This window comes from Cololabis saira, chromosome 13 (genome assembly GCF_033807715.1).
Source record: "Cololabis saira isolate AMF1-May2022 chromosome 13, fColSai1.1, whole genome shotgun sequence".
NCBI lineage: Eukaryota > Metazoa > Chordata > Actinopteri > Beloniformes > Belonidae > Cololabis > Cololabis saira.
The window spans coordinates 4076367-4096601 of record NC_084599.1 but is presented as its reverse complement, the minus strand read 5'-3'; the positions used below and the strand labels follow the sequence as shown (position 1 = coordinate 4096601).

Here is a 20235-nt window from a genome sequence, read left to right as displayed (position 1 = left end):
AAGCTCTGTGTGTGTGTGTGTGTGTGTGTGTGTGTGTGTGTGTGTGTGTGTGTGTGTGTGTGTGTGTGTGTGTGTGTGTGTGTGTGTGTGTGTGTGTGTGTGTGTGTGTGTGTGTGGAGGTATTATAGTGTTGGTTCTCTCTCTCACTCACTCACTATTTTTATATTTAACATCTTAGCTAGCTAGCGACAATAGTGTATAAAGTAATGTTGAGTAATATTTGGCTACTCATCTCTGCACAGCCTACCTGCAACACAGCAGTGCTGCTGCTTTTTTGTCCCGCTGCAAAAATGGATTTTAAACTGAGCTGCCGGCTCCTCTTCATTTCTGCGCCGCGTCTGGCTGTGAAGGCTGATTTATGGTCCTGCGTTAAATCGACGCAGAACCTACGGCGTATCCCTGGCATAGGGTGCGCGTCGCCGCGTACCCTACGCCGTATGCTCTGCGTTGATTTTAACGCGGAACCATAAATCAGCCTTGAGCAGCACTGAGGGGAGGAGGGAGGGGGAGGGCGGGGCTGCCGGGCCGTCAGTACCTTGGCACAGTGTCTTGATGATTCGCAATTACAGGCTGAGCCTACCGTTAGTTTTTAAACTATAAAAAGTGGGGGGGACAAAAACCTGATTTTGAAAAGTGGGGGGGACATGTCCCCCCTGTCCCCAGTGGAAATTGCGCCCATGATGCAGCAGGAACGTAGGCTGCCATGGCTGCGATAATTAGAGCCGAGCTGGCAACCCGGATGCCGAAACAATACTGACTTGGTGATTGGGAGATAGGTGGAGGGTGGAGCTTCAGGCCAAAACAAAAAATGAAAACATAAACATCAGTTGAGGGCTGCAACTCCTCTTTTTAAACTGGAATATCCTGGCTTGAGTGCTGTTGTCAGTGACATAAGTATTTGAAATGAACATGATTTTTAAATGTCTGTTGACATATTGGGGTCATTTTATGATTCGTTTTATTATTGCTCCTACATACAGCTCCTTTAACTGACTATTCAGATTTGTTCCCTGATGAAAGTTTTATTCTTTTTGTAGATTTTTACAAGGCCTTCGACACAATAGAACATAGATTCATTTATCATGCCCTGGAAAAGTTCGGTCTTGGGTCATATTTTAGCAGTGCTATCAGAACAATGTACACTAATGGAAACAAACTGTTCAATCAAGTTGCATACCGGTGTCGTGCCAAAAAGTGATTGCCTGCCAGAATCTGATTTCTCCCCTGAAAATGGGTCTTTTTACCTTCCAAAAATTGATTGAAGGCCAAATACAGTTAATGAAAGGTTGTTTCTACCTAAATATGATTTGATCTCATTCTTGAGCTTCATAATCTGAAAATCTGACGTTTTATGTCAACACCAAAGTACTCCGTACTCAAGAACTCAGATTCTGGCAGGCAATCACTTTTTGGCACGACAGGGGGACTTGAACCTGCGACCTCTGTGGGAAGACTGTCCCCTCAGTACATGGGGCGTGACCCATATATAACAGATCCTTAGGAAAAGCAGGCACTTCACGGGACACGCCTGGTCCACCTGGACGGGGGTGAGTGCAGACGCCACCACTGTTAGGTGGTGACCTGACGGCCTATGTATCAGCTGCAGGAGCTGGACTTATGTCGACAAAAACTACTGAGGAACAGCCTGGAACGTCTTGCAATTACCACCTTGCGCCACCAGAGGTCCTAACGTGTGTCTCATGTCAAGGTGCTGACGCTGTTATGGTGATATGCTGCCACCATGTGGTTGGAAGTGGTACTGCTACATAAATGTGCTTTTAAACGTGATGACTTCAATGTCAGAGTAAATAGTTATTAGTTTTATTGTAAAAAAAATGTACAATAAAAACTGGAATAAAATGCCCAATAAAACTGGAAAAATACAAATAGTTGTATTGTAAAAAATGCTCAAACTGGAATAAAATGTCCAATAAAACTGGAAAATTATAGTTATTAGTTTTATTGTAAAAAAAAATCTCAATAAAAACTGGAATAAAATGTTCAATAAAAAAACTTGACAAATACAAATAGTTTTATTATAAATAGTTGTATTGCAAAAAATGCTCAAACTGGAATAAAATGTCCAACAAAACTGGAAAATTATAAATAATTTATTGTAAAAGATGCTCAATAAAAACTGGAATAAAATGTCCAATAAAAAAACTTGACAAATAGAAAGAGTTATTAGAAACAGTTCTATTTAAAAAAAAAAAAGTACAATAAGAACTGGAAAAATACAAATAGTTCTATTATTAAAAATAATGTTCAATAAAAACTGGAAAAAATGTTCATTAAAAAAAAAAACTTGAAAAATATCTAAACAATGTTCAATAAAACACAAATAGCTTCATAAACAATGGTCAATGGAACGTTGCAGAAGTTTCAGTTGACGTCACGTTGACCAGTCATCGCCGTGACGAGCCGAGCCAACCAAGAAAAGCCTGGTTAAATCGTTCAGTCTGTTCCATCTGCATGTTTTGTAACATTGTTTGTAACATTGTTTGGTGATCCCTGGCCTCACGGGCATCAGCCAGAAGCATCTGGATATGTCTATCATGCTGGGCCCGGGACAATTCCTCCGAAGCCAGATATGGCCCTTTTCCACTAGTCCCGCTTCCCGCTCGGCGCGGCTCCACCCGGCTCCACCCGTTTTGTCCCCGTGTGTTTTTCCACAGCCAGGGGACAAGTGGGGGGGGTTGGGGTGAAGCTGCTGTGACGTACTCGATTGCGCAACCCAAACGAGGAACTAAGTAGGCGGAGTTGGAGCGAAGCCGCTGTGATGTACTCATTTGTGCGTTTGTGTGTGTTTTAGCTGTTTTTTATGTCTCTTTTGTTGATGTTGTTCAATGTTGTTCAATGTGTAACTGATGTGGACCTATTGTGCTGCCTTCTTGGCCAGGACCCCCTTGCAAAAGAGATTTTAATCTCAATGGGATTATTCCTGGATAAATAAAGGTTAAATAAAAAAAATTAAAATAAAAAAAAAGTAGGCGGAGTTGGAGCGAAGCCGCTGTGACGTACTCATTTGTGCGACGCACACGAGGAAGAATAGACACGAAGATGGAGAACGTTGCTGTTTTGGTAGAGCTGCTGCTTTTTATGTGGCGTTTATTTCGTACTAATATGCGTACTAATATGCAAAATGGGGAGAGAAGGCTTCAAGCGGCGAGGGAGGACGCCATCGAGAAGCACAAGAGAGTGCTGGAAGCCATAGAGTCCTACCAGGAGGAAGATAACCGGAGGAATAGGAAACGTGGTCGCATGGTAAGCTAATTGCAGATTGTTTTTACTCGCCTAAAGTCGTAAAATAAAGGTCCAAAGTAACGCTTTTATGTCTGCATGTTATAGATGTTAAGTATGAAAACAAATGATCTTCTGCCTGTTTCAGATTGCTGTGCGGGAGCTACTTAATCGCCGCAAACCGTCGGTCTGGAAGTTCAACAGAACCTCGGAGTGGTGGGATACTATTGTTCCCGGCTTCACGCGCCAGCAGTGGGTGGACAACTTTAGGATGTCCGAGGGAACGTACAACTTCCTCTGCAACAAGTTACGCCCTGCCATGGAGCGCCAGGACACAACATTCCGTGAGTGTGTGCCCCTAAAAAAGAGGGTTGCTGTTGCACTCTGGAAGCTTGCCACCGGCTCAGAGTATCGGAGCATCGGACACCTTTTTGGAGTCAGCATCACCACTGTGTGCACGTGTGTGCAGGACTTTTGTAAAGCAGTGGGCATGTTGCTGTTGCCAGAACAAATCCGTTTCCCCAATGAGAGGAGGTTACGAGAAATCGCTGCCTACAATGACAGTAGGTGGGGGATGCCACATTGCGTGGGTGCTATTGATGGTTCACACATACCTGTCATTGCACCAAAGGACTATCACACTGATTACTTCAATAGGAAAGGCTGGCACTCAATAATCCTACAAGGTGTGGTAGATGGAAAAGGGATGTTCTGGAACGTCTTTGCTGGACCGGCCGGGAGCACGCATGATGCTAGGGTCCTGAGGTTGTCAAACCTGTGGGAACTAGCCAGCCGAGAAAACCTCTTCCCAGCTAATTTCAGGAACATTGGTGGAGCAAATGTTGGCTACTACATCCTTGGGGACTCTGCATATCCTTTGCAGAAATGGCTCATGAAACCATTCCCTGACACCGGAAGGCTTGCAGTGGACCAAAAAACGTTCAACTACAAATTCAGTCGTGCACGGGTGGTTGTGGAAAATGCTTTTGGCAGACTGAAGGGGAGGTGGCGTTGCCTCCTGAAAAGGAACGATTCGGTTATCCAGCTAGTGAAAGCTATGGTGCTGGCATGTTGTGCTCTCCATAACCTGTGTGAAGGTCATGGGGAGACCTATGAGAATTCATGGGCTGCAGCAGGGATGCGGTTGCAGCAGCACCTGTGGAAGCAGCGGCGCAGGGGCCAGAGGGGGGGCGGGTGTCAGAGATGCTTTAATGCCGTGATTCCCAACCCCCGGTCCCCGGACCGGTACCGGGCCGCAGAGCCGTTACTACTGGGCCGTGAAATGGCTTGTGTTCCGATCATAATTAGGGCTGCAACGATTCGTCGACGTTGTCGAAAAAAAGCGATAATCAAAATTGTCACCAGACGTTTTTTTCCCAATGGAGTGAGGCATCTCACTTCACTTCATACAATCTCTACCGAGAGCTGCGCTGCACGACAGCGTCTCAGCGCAGCTTTTTTTTTGTGTCTCAGCGCTCCCAAAAGTTCGGGAGCGTTTTAGCCTGGATACGGCGAATAAAAAGAAGACTTGCAAGGTTTGCAAAGGAGACCTTGCTTATCACCGGAGCACGTCGGTAATGCACGAACATTTGAAGAGAAAGCACGTTGGACAGTTGAACGAAACGGACTCGCCTCTGTAAGATATTAAGCGTATTTTGGCTTTAAAAGAGAGCTTTAACGTTATGCCTGACTGTGCCTGACAAAGGTATTTTAAATTAAATGCATGCAGACCGGTGAAGAGCCACCATGGACCCCTTTCTGCAAAAGAAGCAGACGTGTTCCTGCACCAGACGACTGCGCTCACTGATCAATAACTGCAGCTGATCTGTGATATGAGCCGCTCTCCATGGTTGATGCTGGCGGTTTCAACAAATGATACACCAGTTCAACCCAGAGAACGTCCTGCCATCCAGAACCCATTTCACCCACTTGATGGAGAAAAAATACGAGACGTTTTATTTTATTTTATCATTTATTTTTTATATAACACAATTGCCTGTCCTTAAAAAATGAAAAATAATGGACAGAGGTTTATTTATTTATGGATTTATGTCTATACTGACTGATCACTGTGCCTGTCCTTGGTTTTTTTATTTACTTTTTGTATGAACAGCAGCAAAGTTGAATAAAATATCTATTTTTCATTGAAGTACCCATCTTTCTCGTGTTTATTGTCATTTGCCACATAATTAAAGCAAGCTCATACTAAATTTAAGAAAACAATTTTTGCATTTTTTGGTCATATAATTTCATCCAAAACTTGTATAAATCGAAATGTGTTTCTTTGAGTGGCAGCCCTGTCATGGCTTGGCGGACAATAAGTTCTGGTACCCGACCGGACTGAACAGCGCCATGCACAGGTGCTGTATGCAGGTTAGGTTCAGTCTGCTGCAGAGATGAGCGGACCTCAGCAAACCTCCATGAGCCGTTTCTTTACTGGTTGTTTGAGTAAAAGAAATAGTGATGAACAAGTGGAAAATCCTACCAAAAAGAAAAGCAAAAGCTTTAATCGCAAGTACGACATTATGTATATAAAATATGGATTTGTTGCAATTGGCGATTTGGAGGCGCCAAACCCACTATGTATTTTATGTGGAGAAACGCTCGCCAACGAAGCAATGAAGCCATCCAAGCTCCAAAGACACTTAAATACAAAACATCCTTCTCTCAAAGACAAACCAGTGGATTTTTTCGAAAGGAAAAAACGTGAGTTACATTTGCAGAAGCAAGTTTTAAAGGCCACAACATCAGCTAACGTCGCTGCAACGAGGGCTTCATATCTCGTTGCTCACCGGATTGCAAAAGCTAAAAAGCCCTTTACAATTGGAGAGGAGCTAATACTGCCCGCTGCAAAAGACATCTGCCTCGAACTTTTGGGGGAAAAAGCAGATGGCAAAATGTCGCGGCGCTCTGGCAATTGAAATAGGCTGTTATTTTCGTAAAATGAGTCGCCACCTGTTGGTGGATAAATATATGCACCTGAAACCATTGTAAAGTTAGTAAAACAATGATAGCCTGCATTTTAAAATGCATTGTTTTTTTCTAAAATGTTTATTAAAATTGACATAAATTGTCAACCAGTCCCTGAGCTTTTTGTTTATACTTCTGCTGGTCCTTGGCTCAAAAAAGGTTGGGAACCCCTGCTTTAATGCGTTACTTGGCCACCAGTTAAGTTTTAAAATGTTCTTTCAATAAAGTTCTGTAAGTTCTAAAAAAGTAGTCTTGTTTTTGAATTCAAGTGGAATAATTGAAAAATCTATCATACAAGAGTGAACCATTATTCAGGTGCTCAAGGTACACAGAATATTGGGAGTTTCATATCCCTGAATATATGAATTTGAGAGAACTTGTATAACTGGACATAAATAACCAAAAGAAATTAGTTTGATATTATAAAGAGATGTGCAATAAAAACTGGAATAAAATATTCAAACTGGGAAGATAGTTTTATAAATTGTTATATTGTAAAACTGTTCAATAAAACTGGAAAATTATTTTTATTGTAAAATGCTCAAACCAGAATAAATTCAATTAAAGTTGACAAATACAGTTTTATAAAATAGTTTTATTGTAAAAAAATGCACAACCCGGAATAAAATGTTCAATAAAATGGGGGATATAAAGTTTTATAAATGTCTATTATAAAAAATGTACACTAAAAAGTGGAAAAATACAAATAGTGTCTTATTGTAAAAAAAATAAATAAAAAATGCACAACCTGGAATAAAACGGGGAATATAAAGTTTTATAAATGTCTATTATAAAAAATGTACACTAAAAAGTGGAAAATACAAATAGTGTCTTATTTTTTTGCACTGTTTTTTTCTTTCAACCAACTGTATATACTGTTCATATTTCTGTGATTATACATATATATTTCTGACTTTAGTCTTTTTAGCCCTCCCCTGCATGTGTGTGCTAGGTGTACTGCTGCCAACAAAAATAAGTTTCCCCACTGAGGGAGAAAATAAAGGATATCTTATCTTAAAATGTTTTGTAAATGTCTATTATTAAAAAAATGTACACTAAAAATTGGAGAAATACAAAGTTTTCCACGACCTTTGTCACCGGTTCTGTTCATTATTTTTATGGACAGAATTTCTAGGCGCAGCCAGGGGCCGGAGGGGGTACGGTTCGGGAGCCACTTGATTTCATCTCTGCTTTTTGCAGATGATGTGGTCTTGTTGGCTCCCTCGAGCCAGGACCTTCAGCATGCACTGGGGCGGTTTGCAGCCGAGTGTGAAGCAGCTGGGATGAGAATCAGCACCTCTAAGTCTGAGGCCATGGTTCTCGACCGGAAAAAGGTGGCTTGCACCCTCCAGGTCGGGGGAGAGTTCCTGCCTCAGGTGGAGGAGTTCAAGTATCTTGGGGTCTTGTTCACGAGTGAGGGGAGAACGGAGCGCGAGATCGACAGGCGGATCGGTGCGGCGGCCGCAGTAATGCGGTCATTGTATCGGTCCGTCGTGGTGAAGAGGGAGCTGAGCCGAAAGGCAAAGCTCTCAGTCTACCGGTCGATCTACGTTCCCACCCTCACCTATGGTCATGAACTCTGGGTCATGACCGAAAGAACGGGATCCCGGATACAAGCGGCCAAAATGAGTTTCCTCCGCAGGGTGGCGGGGCGCTCCCTTAGAGATAGGGTGAGGAGCTCTGTCACCCGGGAGGAGCTCGGAGTAGAGCTGCTGCTCCTCCACATCGAGAGGAGCCAGCTGAGGTGGCTCGGGCACCTGTATAGGATGCCCCCTGGACGCCTCCCTCGTGAGGTGTTCCGGGCATGTCCCACCGGGAGGAGGCCCCGAGGAAGACCCAGGACACGCTGGAGTGACTACGTCGCTCGGCTGGCCTGGGAACGCCTTGGAGTCCCCCCGGAAGAGCTGGAGGAGGTGTCCGGGGAGAGGGAAGTCTGGGGATCCCTGCTCCGACTGCTGCCCCCGCGACCCGGACTCGGATAATGCGGTGGACAATGGATGGATGGATGGACAAATAGTTTTATAAATTGTTATAGTAAAAATGTTCAATGAAACTGGAAAAGTATGGTTTTATTGTAAAATGCTCAAACCAGAATAAATTAAATTAAAAGTTGACAAATAGTTTTATAAAATAGTTTTATTGTAAAAAATGCACAACCCAGAATAAAATGTTCAATAAAACAGGGGATATAAAGTTAAAGTTTTTTAAATATATCTAAAAAATGTACCCCAAAAACAGGAAAAATAAAAAATAGTATTTATAAAATGTATAAAAATGTGCAATAAAAATTTTCAATAAAAAACTGGAAAAATACAAAATAGTATTTATAAAACGTATAAAAATGTGCAATAAAAAAAATGTTCAATAAAAAACTGGAAAAAATATAAACAAAAAACTGGAAAAAATGTAAACCAAAAACTGGAAAAAAAAAAAAAAATAGTATTTACAAAAATGTGCAATAAAAACTTTCCAATAAAAAAATGGAAAAACAGTACAAAAAAAAAAAAAAAAAAAAACAACTTTAGACTGATATCTAAAATCCACAAATGGTCAATGGCATGTTTCAGTTGCCATTACGTTGCCCAGTCAACGCCGTGACAAGCCGGTCCAGCGCAGCAAGAAAACCTTGGTTGAATCGTTCGTTCTCCTGGATCTGCACATCCTGTAGTTCTCGTAGTGCCGCTTGGTGTTCTCGTTGTAGTGCCGCTTGGTGCTCCCTGTCCTCACGGGCATCAGCGAGACGCATCTGGAAATGTCTCTCCCGCTGGGCTAGCAGGACCTGGTCATTCCGGTTGCACTCTTGGAGGGCATCGACGAGCTCTGATGTGGGGGAGGTCCTTTTTCTTTTACCTAATCAAAAATACAATTGGAGAAGCGAAAACACAGTTTACCAAAAGCAAGAAAGAAAAATAAACAGCAGTGTGTCCTGCTCTGAACATATCAAATCATATCCTTGAGAATTACAAGTCACAACAGACAGGGAGACGACTGATATTCCTTCCACTATAATATGGTGGAAATTCTCAAGTGTTACCAGCCATTACTTGCTGTGGATAAATGACCAGCTGTGATGGTGTTGGGGAGGCCGGACGTGCTGGGGGAGAAGAGGAGGAAGAGGAAGAGAGGGAAGCTGCAGGACACGCTCCGCTCTGGGAAAGGCCGCCTTTAAAAAAAACAAAACAAAAACATGAATGAATGAATTTTTACTTGGAACATGTATATGAAAATGAAAGTAAAAATAAAAAGATAAACATTTACATCTTCATATTCAAATATGTTCGAAAGAAAGGAGTAGGAAGAAGTATAGACTTTTTCCTAGTTCCTACCCTCTATGGATTTACATTATCACTATTATTATATCTACACAATATCCATATAAATACAACGTAAACATGCCTATTATTACATAATTATCCATATAAATATCTAGAAAATATAAATATCTCTCACACACACACACACACACACACACACACACACACACACACACACACACACACACACACACACACACACAAAATGTAAACTAAACAAAAGCGGACTAGTGTGGTTACATTGAGGGATTTTTCAAATTATTCAAAGGAAAAACTGTCGTGGCTACTCGGCAGTTGCAGCGTGTTAACCAGCTGGGTTATTGACTGCGGTCACGCCATCTACGCTTCGGAGAGGCGCAGTCGCGCTATCTGCGCTTGGAAATCGATTGCGCGTCTACAGCGCGTTGTACGGTAAAGCGTGTGGACGGCTTCAAAACGGTTATTATTATTATTTTCACATCTTGAAATAGATACATATGTCATTCCTTTTTGTAGTTTTACTAAAGTCTAACAAAATGATAAAAAAAACAAAAAAAAAAAACAATCCCATTCAGAATCCCCTTCATTTCTATATAGGCAGATTAAAAAAATTCATAAAAAAATCAAATCAAATACTAGTCAGCACACTGTAAGATATTCTTGTTCAGCATGTCCTCAAGTACCTCTGACATCATTTTCAAGTTCTTTTACCCTAGCATTTTCTAATAATTACATCCTAAAATCATACCCAATACACATGAATATAGGCAGATTAAAGAAATTAATAAAAAAAATCTAATCAAATACTAGTCAGCACACTGTAAGATATTCTTGTTCAGCGTGTCCTCAAGTACCTCTGACATCATTTTCAAGTTCTTTTACCCTAGCATTTTCTAATAATTACATCCCAAAATCATACCGAATACACAGGAATATAGGCAGATTTCAAAAATTAATAAAAAAATCTAATCAAATACTAGTCAGCACACTGTAAGATATTCTTGTTCAGCATGTCCTCAAGTACCTCTGACATCATTTTCAAGTTCTTTTACCCCAGCATTTTCTAATAATTACATCCTAAAATCATACCCAATACACATGAATATAGGCAGATTTCAAAAATTCATAAAAAAATCTAATCAAATACTAGTCAGCACACTGTAAGATATTCTTGTTCAGCATGTCCTCAAGTACCTCTGACATCATTTTCAAGTTCTTTTACCCTAGCATTTTACTAAAGTCTAACAAAATGATAAAAAAAAAAAAAAAAACAATCCCATTCAGAATCCCCTTCATTTCTATATAGGCAGATTAAAAAAATTCATAAAAAAATCAAATCAAATACTAGTCAGCACACTGTAAGATATTCTTGTTCAGCATGTCCTCAAGTACCTCTGACATCATTTTCAAGTTCTTTTACCCTAGCATTTTCTAATAATTACATCCTAAAATCATACCCAATACACATGAATATAGGCAGATTAAAAAAATTAATAAAAAAATCTAATCAAATACTAGTCAGCACACTGTAAGATATTCTTGTTCAGCGTGTCCTCAAGTACCTCTGACATCATTTTCAAGTTCTTTTACCCTAGCATTTTCTAATAATTACATCCTAAAATCATACCCAATACACATGAATATAGGCAGATTAAAAAAATTAATAAAAAAATCTAATCAAATACTAGTCAGCACACTGTAAGATATTCTTGTTCAGCGTGTCCTCAAGTACCTCTGACATCATTTTCAAGTTCTTTTACCCTAGCATTTTCTAATAATTACATCCCAAAATCATACCCAATACACATGAATATAGGCAGATTAAAAAAATTAATAAAAAAAGTCAAATCAAATACTAGTCAGCACACTGTAAGATATTCTTGTTCAGCATGTCCTCAAGTACCTCTGACATCATTTTCAAGTTCTTTTACCCTAGCATTTTCTAATAATTACATCCCAAAATCATACCGAATACACAGGAATATAGGCAGATTTCAAAAATTCATAAAAAAAATCTAATCAAATACTAGTCAGCACACTGTAAGATATTCTTGTTCAGCATGTTCTCAAGTACCTCTGACATCATTTTCAAGTTCTTTTACCCTAGCGTTTTATAATAATTACAATGCTAAAATCATACCCAATACACAGGAATATAGGCAGATTTCAAAAATTAATAAAACAAATCAAATCAAATACTAGTCAGCACACTGTAAGATATTCTTGTTCAGCATGTCACTTTTCACTTTCACTTTTGGCTGGTTTTGAGGTAACCTGGTCTTGATCAAACTGTCAATTGGATTTTGATGTTTGGCTTATTAAAGTCTTCCCTAATTCTCATCATGCCTCTGCCTTGTGTGTGCTGTAGGTGTGGCTTTACCAATGTAACAATAGACATGTGGACCCAAGATCCGGGTAAAAGGATGGATAGCAGATCTGGTTTTTAGTCTCTTCATCAGATTTGAACGTAATCGCAAAAGCACAGAAACACTACTGCCAAACAGGGAAGAGACTTAATCAAATTGAAATTATCACCAGACAGTGAGCAGTCTAAAAAGTAAATAATATAATTAAAAACTCTTTAGCTCATGAGTGTCATGTTGAATTACTGCAGATTTTTTTTTAATATTTGAATTATTTGGATGGTAAATTGATATCAGATGCACATTCAGTTCTTTATATTACAATATCATTAGAAAATTCAAGTAAAATCTTTTATAACTTGTCCCCAGGTAATCCAGATACAAATTTCATGTTGAACAACTGCTGAAATTTTCAATAACAAAGTAGGCCAAGTATTCTAAAATGGTCATTTAAGTCTAACCATTGTCTGATTATAGTATTATTGTTTTTATTATTATTATTATTATTATTATTATTATTATTATTATTATTATTTGAATTGTTGATATTTTCTACATTCAGCATAATGAATATGTGTGCCATAAGCAAATTACTACTACTACTACTACTACTACTACTACTACTACTACTACTACTACTACTAATAATAATAATAATAATACAATGATAATAATAATACAAAACAATAATACTATAATCAGACAATGGTTAGACTTAAATGACCATTTTAGAATACTTGGCCTACTTTGTTATTGAAAATTTCAGCAGTTGTTCAACATGAAATTTGTATCTGGATTACCTGGGGACAAGTTATAAAAGATTTTACTTGAATTTTCTAATGATATTGTAATATAAAGAACTGAATGTGCATCTGATATCAATTTACCATCCAAATAATTCAAATATTAAAAAAAAATCTGCAGTAATTCAACATGACACTCATGAGCTAAAGAGTTTTTAATTATATTATTTACTTTTTAGACTGCTCACTGTCTGGTGATAATTTCAATTTGATTAAGTCTCTTCCCTGTTTGGCAGTAGTGTTTCTGTGCTTTTGCGATTACGTTCAAATCTGATGAAGAGACTAAAAACCAGATCTGCTATCCATCCTTTTACCCGGATCTTGGGTCCACATGTCTATTGTTACATTGGTAAAGCCACACCTACAGCACACACAAGGCAGAGGCATGATGAGAATTAGGGAAGACTTTAATAAGCCAAACATCAAAATCCAATTGACAGTTTGATCAAGACCAGGTTACCTCAAAACCAGCCAAAAGTGAAAGTGAAAAGTGACATGCTGAACAAGAATATCTTACAGTGTGCTGACTAGTATTTGATTTGATTTGTTTTATTAATTTTTGAAATCTGCCTATATTCCTGTGTATTGGGTATGATTTTAGCATTGTAATTATTATAAAACGCTAGGGTAAAAGAACTTGAAAATGATGTCAGAGGTACTTGAGAACATGCTGAACAAGAATATCTTACAGTGTGCTGACTAGTATTTGATTAGATTTTTTTTATGAATTTTTGAAATCTGCCTATATTCCTGTGTATTCGGTATGATTTTGGGATGTAATTATTAGAAAATGCTAGGGTAAAAGAACTTGAAAATGATGTCAGAGGTACTTGAGGACATGCTGAACAAGAATATCTTACAGTGTGCTGACTAGTATTTGATTTGACTTTTTTTATGAATTTTTGAAATCTGCCTATATTCCTGTGTATTCGGTATGATTTTGGGATGTAATTATTAGAAAATGCTAGGGTAAAAGAACTTGAAAATGATGTCAAAGGTACTTGAGGACATGCTGAACAAGAATATCTTACAGTGTGCTGACTAGTATTTGATTTGATTTTTTTATGAATTTTTGAAATCTGCCTATATTCCTGTGTATTCGGTATGATTTTGGGATGTAATTATTAGAAAATGCTAGGGTAAAAGAACTTGAAAATGATGTCAGAGGTACTTGAGGACACGCTGAACAAGAATATCTTACAGTGTGCTGACTAGTATTTGATTTGATTTTTTAATGAATTTTTGAAATCTGCCTATATTCATGTGTATTGGGTATGATTTTGGGATGTAATTATTAGAAAATGCTAGGGTAAAAGAACTTGAAAATGATGTCAGAGGTACTTGAGGACACGCTGAACAAGAATATCTTACAGTGTGCTGACTAGTATTTGATTAGATTTTTTTATTAATTTTTTTAATCTGCCTATATTCATGTGTATTGGGTATGATTTTAGGATGTAATTATTAGAAAATGCTAGGGTAAAAGAACTTGAAAATGATGTCAGAGGTACTTGAGGACACGCTGAACAAGAATATCTTACAGTGTGCTGACTAGTATTTGATTAGATTTTTTTATTAATTTTTTTAATCTGCCTATATTCATGTGTATTGGGTATGATTTTAGGATGTAATTATTAGAAAATGCTAGGGTAAAAGAACTTGAAAATGATGTCAGAGGTACTTGAGGACATGCTGAACAAGAATATCTTACAATGTGCTGACTAGTATTTGATTAGATTTTTTTATGAATTTTTGAAATCTGCCTATATTCATGTGTATTGGGTATGATTTTAGGATGTAATTATTAGAAAATGCTAGGGTAAAAGAACTTGAAAATGATGTCAGAGGTACTTGAGGACATGCTGAACAAGAATATCTTACAGTGTGCTGACTAGTATTTGATTAGATTTTTTTATTAATTTTTGAAATCTGCCTATATTCCTGTGTATTCGGTATGATTTTGGGATGTAATTATTAGAAAATGCTAGGGTAAAAGAACTTGAAAATGATGTCAGAGGTACTTGAGGACACGCTGAACAAGAATATCTTACAGTGTGCTGACTAGTATTTGATTAGATTTTTTTTATTAATTTCTTTAATCTGCCTATATTCATGTGTATTGGGTATGATTTTAGGATGTAATTATTAGAAAATGCTAGGGTAAAAGAACTTGAAAATGATGTCAGAGGTACTTGAGGACATGCTGAACAAGAATATCTTACAGTGTGCTGACTAGTATTTGATTTGATTTTTTTATGAATTTTTTTAATCTGCCTATATAGAAATGAAGGGGATTCTGAATGGGATTGTTTTTTTTTTTTGTTTTTTTTTATCATTTTGTTAGACTTTAGTAAAACTACAAAAAGGAATGACATATGTATCTATTTCAAGACGTGAAAATAATAATAATAACCGTTTTGAAGCCGTCCACACGCTTTACCGTACAACGCGCTGTAGACGCGCAATCGATTTCCAAGCGCAGATAGCGCGACTGCGCCTCTCCGAAGCGTAGATGGCGTGACCGCAGTGTTTATTGTCTCATACACCAATGCAATAACTAATCTAAAGTCTCCGAACCCTCACCGTCCTCGGGTAGAGTCTCCAGCCGGAACGAGGCCGAGTCCAGCCCGTTCTCCCTCCCGTTGCTGCTCGGTCTCCGTCCATAGATGTGGTCCATCTGCTGCAGCCAGGTCCAGGTTCTGCTGCTGGAGCCCGGGCAGCTGTTGTGGTCCTTCACCTCGTGGTACTGGCTCACTAACTGCTCCAGCTGCTGTCGGCACTGCTGAGCGGTTCTGCTGTATCCCTGAGCAGACAGGGACTGAGAAAGCTGCAGGAACACTCTTTTAGACACTCTTTCACCCCTCACGGCCCGGTCCAGCGCTCTCTGGGTGTTTTCCTCCGCCACCAGGTTGGAGAAGGGTCCAGCTGCAGGCTCGGAGGCTGCAGTTCCTGGACCCGCAGTTTCAGGACCCGCAGTTCCAGGACCCGCAGTTTTTGCAACAGCGCAACTCAATGAATTGGAGTTGTCATTGCAGGTTTGCAGGTCGCAGATTGCAGATTGTATCCGGATTTCGATGACGAACGTAAGTAACATGTCAAGTTATAAGTTGTTATGTTCTCTCATTTACTAGATGCATATAACTATAAAATATATCTATATCGGTAGACTGGAATAGATTTTTAAAAATAGATTTTTGAAAATACTAATACATTTATTGATACATTAAATTACATTTCTCTTGGTAGGCTATCATTTATGGTCTTGCGTGGACACATAACGTGCCCGTGCTTCAGGCGGAACAGCTGTTCCTTGCTGGGCAACCCTTACATCCAAGGTGAGAGAATAAAATATAAATATATTTCTAACAGAATGACATTAAGTCTTAATCAATTTATGCAATGCGTTACATACTATAATTAAGAAATGTGCATAATTATTGTAATTCCTGTAGCACTTAATGTTTTAAATGTTAAACACATTTCTGTCAATAAAGCTGTGATTTTTATGTCTACTATTTCAGTGAAAGGGAGGAATTTAAAAGAGGCTCCAAAAACAACTGCTCCAACAAAGGAGACACTGAGGGAGATTTTTTGGGTTGCTTTTGGTCTGTATAAAGTTGAAATAATGTGTGTGTGTGTTTGTGTGTGTGTGTATAAAATAAAATAAAATAAAAAATATGATTGGAAAAAGAGTTTGTGAATTTGATGGGGAAACATTTAAAGTCTTCAAAAATAGACATGGGTCATTTAATGTGTTTAGATTAAGATTTATGCTAGAATAGAAATGTAGGTTCCTTTGATATATTGTTTGACTTCAGAAAGGCTTCCATAAAACCTGCTGCAGTGTACTACCTAATCTTGTAATAGGAAATCATAATTATCTGTCTCAAATTATACATTGTAGGGTCTATGAATTTGATGTTTGAGAATGTGTAGGAACCCTGGTTGTTAATATTAATCATTTGATTATATTACAAATATAGAGACATAATCTTAAATCTGCCCTTAGAGGCCCAGCTGTGTGCCTTTCAAACCTTATAAATATCTCAATAGTATCTGGCCAAATATGATTCCATCTTAAATTTACCTGTAATGAGCTAATTATGCTGATCACAAATTTGCAATTTGTTTGCAACTCTTAGCAACCTATTTGATTTGTATTGCAGAGTAGGCTGTTCAAAGTAATTAATATTTGGTTGGAGTAAACCAATGTACTTGTTAACTATTATTATTTGTTTATCAACTCCATACAAAGTAATAATTTGACGGGATTAACCTCAAGAAATCAAAATATTTGTTAATTATCCTTGTTTATTTACTACACATGAAGTAAAAGTATTAATCTGGTGGAATAAACCTTTACACATAAAAATGCTTGTTTATTAATTATCCGTACCTGATTATTAACTTAAACAAGCTTTAAATAAGAATTTCTAACTAAAACTTTTAAAAAGTTATACTTCAATTCATCATGTTAAGTAATCTTTTGGCGTAATAAACGTTTAATTTGCAAAACTGAAGGTCCTGGAACTGCGGGTCCTGGAACTGCAGCCTCTGCAATGACAACTCCAATTCACTGAGTGGCGCTGTTGCAAAAACTACGGGTCCTAGAACTGCGGGTCCTGAAACTGCGGGTCCTGGAACTGCAGCCTCCGAGCCTGCAGCTGTATACTATTGCCAGGTTGAGGAAGGTCTGCACCTCGGAGTCGGACCACGGAACACACTTCTGGGCTGCCATTGTTGCTGTTTTGAGAGGAGAAAGCATGGATCTATTACAAAACCAGAAAAATGGAGGAAACAAAGATTGTTTCTAGCATATCCAAGTTATCCAGCAAAGACCCTGACTCCCTGACGGAAGAAGAAAAAAAAGAACTATCTCACACACAAACTAAACTGGATGATTTATTTCGCCAAAAAGCTAAGGGTGCTTTTATTAGGTCTCGCTCTAAATGGCTAGAAGAAGGGGAGCAAAATTCTCATTATTTTTTCAATCTAGAGAAACATCACTCACCGTCAACAACATTAGTAAATTAAACATTGATGGAATTATCACGGAAGATCAGCGTAAAATAGCAGACTTTTGTTCAGGATTCTACAAAGAGCTGTATAGCTCTAAATTTAATCCAACTGTTGCTGAGAATTTCTTAAAATCCCTCCCGATTAAAATGATAAGTGAAGAAGATCGAGAGCACTGTGACAGGCCGATAAATACCCAAGAAATACAGCAGGCCATAAATAAACTCAAATATAATAAATCTCCAGGGTCTGATGGACTTTCTTCTGAATTTTATAAATTTTTTGTCTCTGAACTATCACCCTTCTTGCATAAAGTCTTTGTAGAATGTATCAACAACGAATGTCTTCCCTCTACACTTACGCAAAGAATCACTATTTTAATTCCTAAACCAAACAAGGACAAGCTATTTTTGGATAATTGGCGTCCAATTTGTCTGCTTAATAATGATTACAAAATATTGGCTCTCCTTTTGGCCAGGAGATTAAGGTCAGTCTTAGACTCTATCATAGAAGAAATCCAATCAGGCTTTACGAATAAAAGACATATAACAAATAATATTAGACTTGTCTTAGATATTTTAGATTATTCAGAGTTGGTGGAGGATGATGGAGTTATGCTTTTTGTAGATTTCTATAAAGCATTTGATACTGTTGAACATCCGTTTATTTTACAGTCTCTCAAGAAATTTGGTTTTGGAAAATATTTTTTCTCAGCAATAAAGAGTCTATATTACAAAAGTAACAGTGCAATTAGACTAACAGGTGGAGTTTCTCCTAGATTTGATGTTTCAAGAGGAATTAGACAAGGATGCCCAGCTTCCCCGTACCTTTTCTTACTGGTGGCTCAGCTTCTGGCGGATCACATCAAGTCAAGTGAGATACAGGGCATCACTTTGTTAGGAAGAGAGCTCACCATTACTCAACTGGCAGATGACACAACACTTTTTCTTAAGAATGAAAACCAAGTCCCTATTGCAATAAATACCATAAATGAGTTCTCCAAGGCGTCTGGCCTAAATTTGAATCTCAAGAAGTGCGAAATTATGTCTATTAAGGACTGTTCCAAATCTTCTATCTGTAATATCCCAGTCAAAGACGAACTTGTTTACCTGGGTATCACTATTACTAAGGACCAACAAAAAAGAACGTCATTGAACTTCAACCCTATCATTCAGAGAACTAAAAAAAAACTGAACCATTGGCTGCTGCGGGATCTCTCTCTCTCAGGGGTAGAGTTCTACTTTCAAAGGCAGAAGGCATATCACGCCTTACATATGCTTCTCTGTCTCTTCATATAGACAAGAAACTCATTACAGAGATAGACAGGCTGCTTCTCAACTTTGTTTGGAAAAATAGAACTCACCATGTAAAAAAATCTGTTCTACTAAATGAATATGAAAATGGAGGACTAAATTTTCTTGATTTCTGCACTTTAAATAACACATTTAAGATAAATTGGCTTAAAAATGTATATAAAAATCCCCACTCCATATGGAATTTCATACCCTCTTATGTTCTGTCGAAACTGGGTGGACTGAATTTTTTCTTGGCATGCAACTACAATATTGAAAAAATCCCAACAAAAATGTCATCATTTCACCGCCAGGCCTTCCTATCATGGTCTCTCATCTTCAAACACAACTTCTCTCCCCATAAATATATTATATGGAACAACAAGGATATACTCTTTAAACACAAATCCCTTTTTATTGAACATTGGTTTAAAAATAACATAATATTTGTGGCTCAATTGTTTGACAGGGTTGGTCGTCTCTATTCTTACATTGAATTCTTAGAAGAATATAATATCCCTATAGCACCTGGAGACTATGCAAAAGTTTTTGGAGCAATCCCATCTGGAGTGTGCATGTTATTTAAGTCTCAAATTAGAATGGAAACCCGACAATTAGCCTTGCTACCCTTGATTGATACAACAGTTGGAAAAATTTGCCTATCCTGCAACCATAATAAAAATAATAAAACAATTAGAACTTTATTTAAAAGGGATATCTCCTCAGTTCCATACGTGATCCCATATTGGAATAAATATGTAAAAAATATTAACTGGAAGAAGGTCTGGCTCTCACCCAACCAATACCTGGTGACTAACAAAGTTAAAGAAATTTCATTCAAATTAATTCATAAATTCTATCCTACAAATGATCACATTATAAAAAGATTCAAAAAAAATATTGATTCAAACTGTACTTTTTGTTCTGCAAATTCGGAAACAATGACTCACTTATTCTGGCTGTGCCCTATTGTTCAAACTTTTTGGAGTGATATGTGTAATTTTGTGTCTGAAAGAATTGATATTGATTTAAATTTATTTTGGAAGGATGTGTTGTTTGGTGTTTTTGACCATGTAACGATTAGAACAAAGCCAAAGGAAACGTTTATTATTAATTTGTTAATTATCCTCGCAAAATTCCACATCCACAAATCTAAATTCTTACGCAAAAAACCCTCTTTTTTTACTTTTTATTGTGAACTAAAACAGTATCTGGACTCTATTAAGTTTTCTAATAATTCAAAGGCTATCAAAACCAT

The 20235-nt window shown here is 37.9% G+C and overlaps 1 protein-coding gene across 1 annotated transcript; it reads right to left on the bottom strand.

The window, feature by feature from the left end:
• Positions 1-8558: 8558 nt before the first annotated feature.
• LOC133458036 (uncharacterized) lies at positions 8559-15763 on the bottom strand. Its single transcript, XM_061737512.1, has 3 exons — positions 15253-15763; positions 9245-9373; positions 8559-9060 (listed from the first exon to the last, which is right to left on the bottom strand). Exons 1-3 carry the CDS (start codon positions 15761-15763, stop codon positions 8774-8776), a joined length of 927 nt encoding a protein of 308 aa, XP_061593496.1. The 3' UTR covers positions 8559-8773.
• Positions 15764-20235: the final 4472 nt, after the last annotated feature.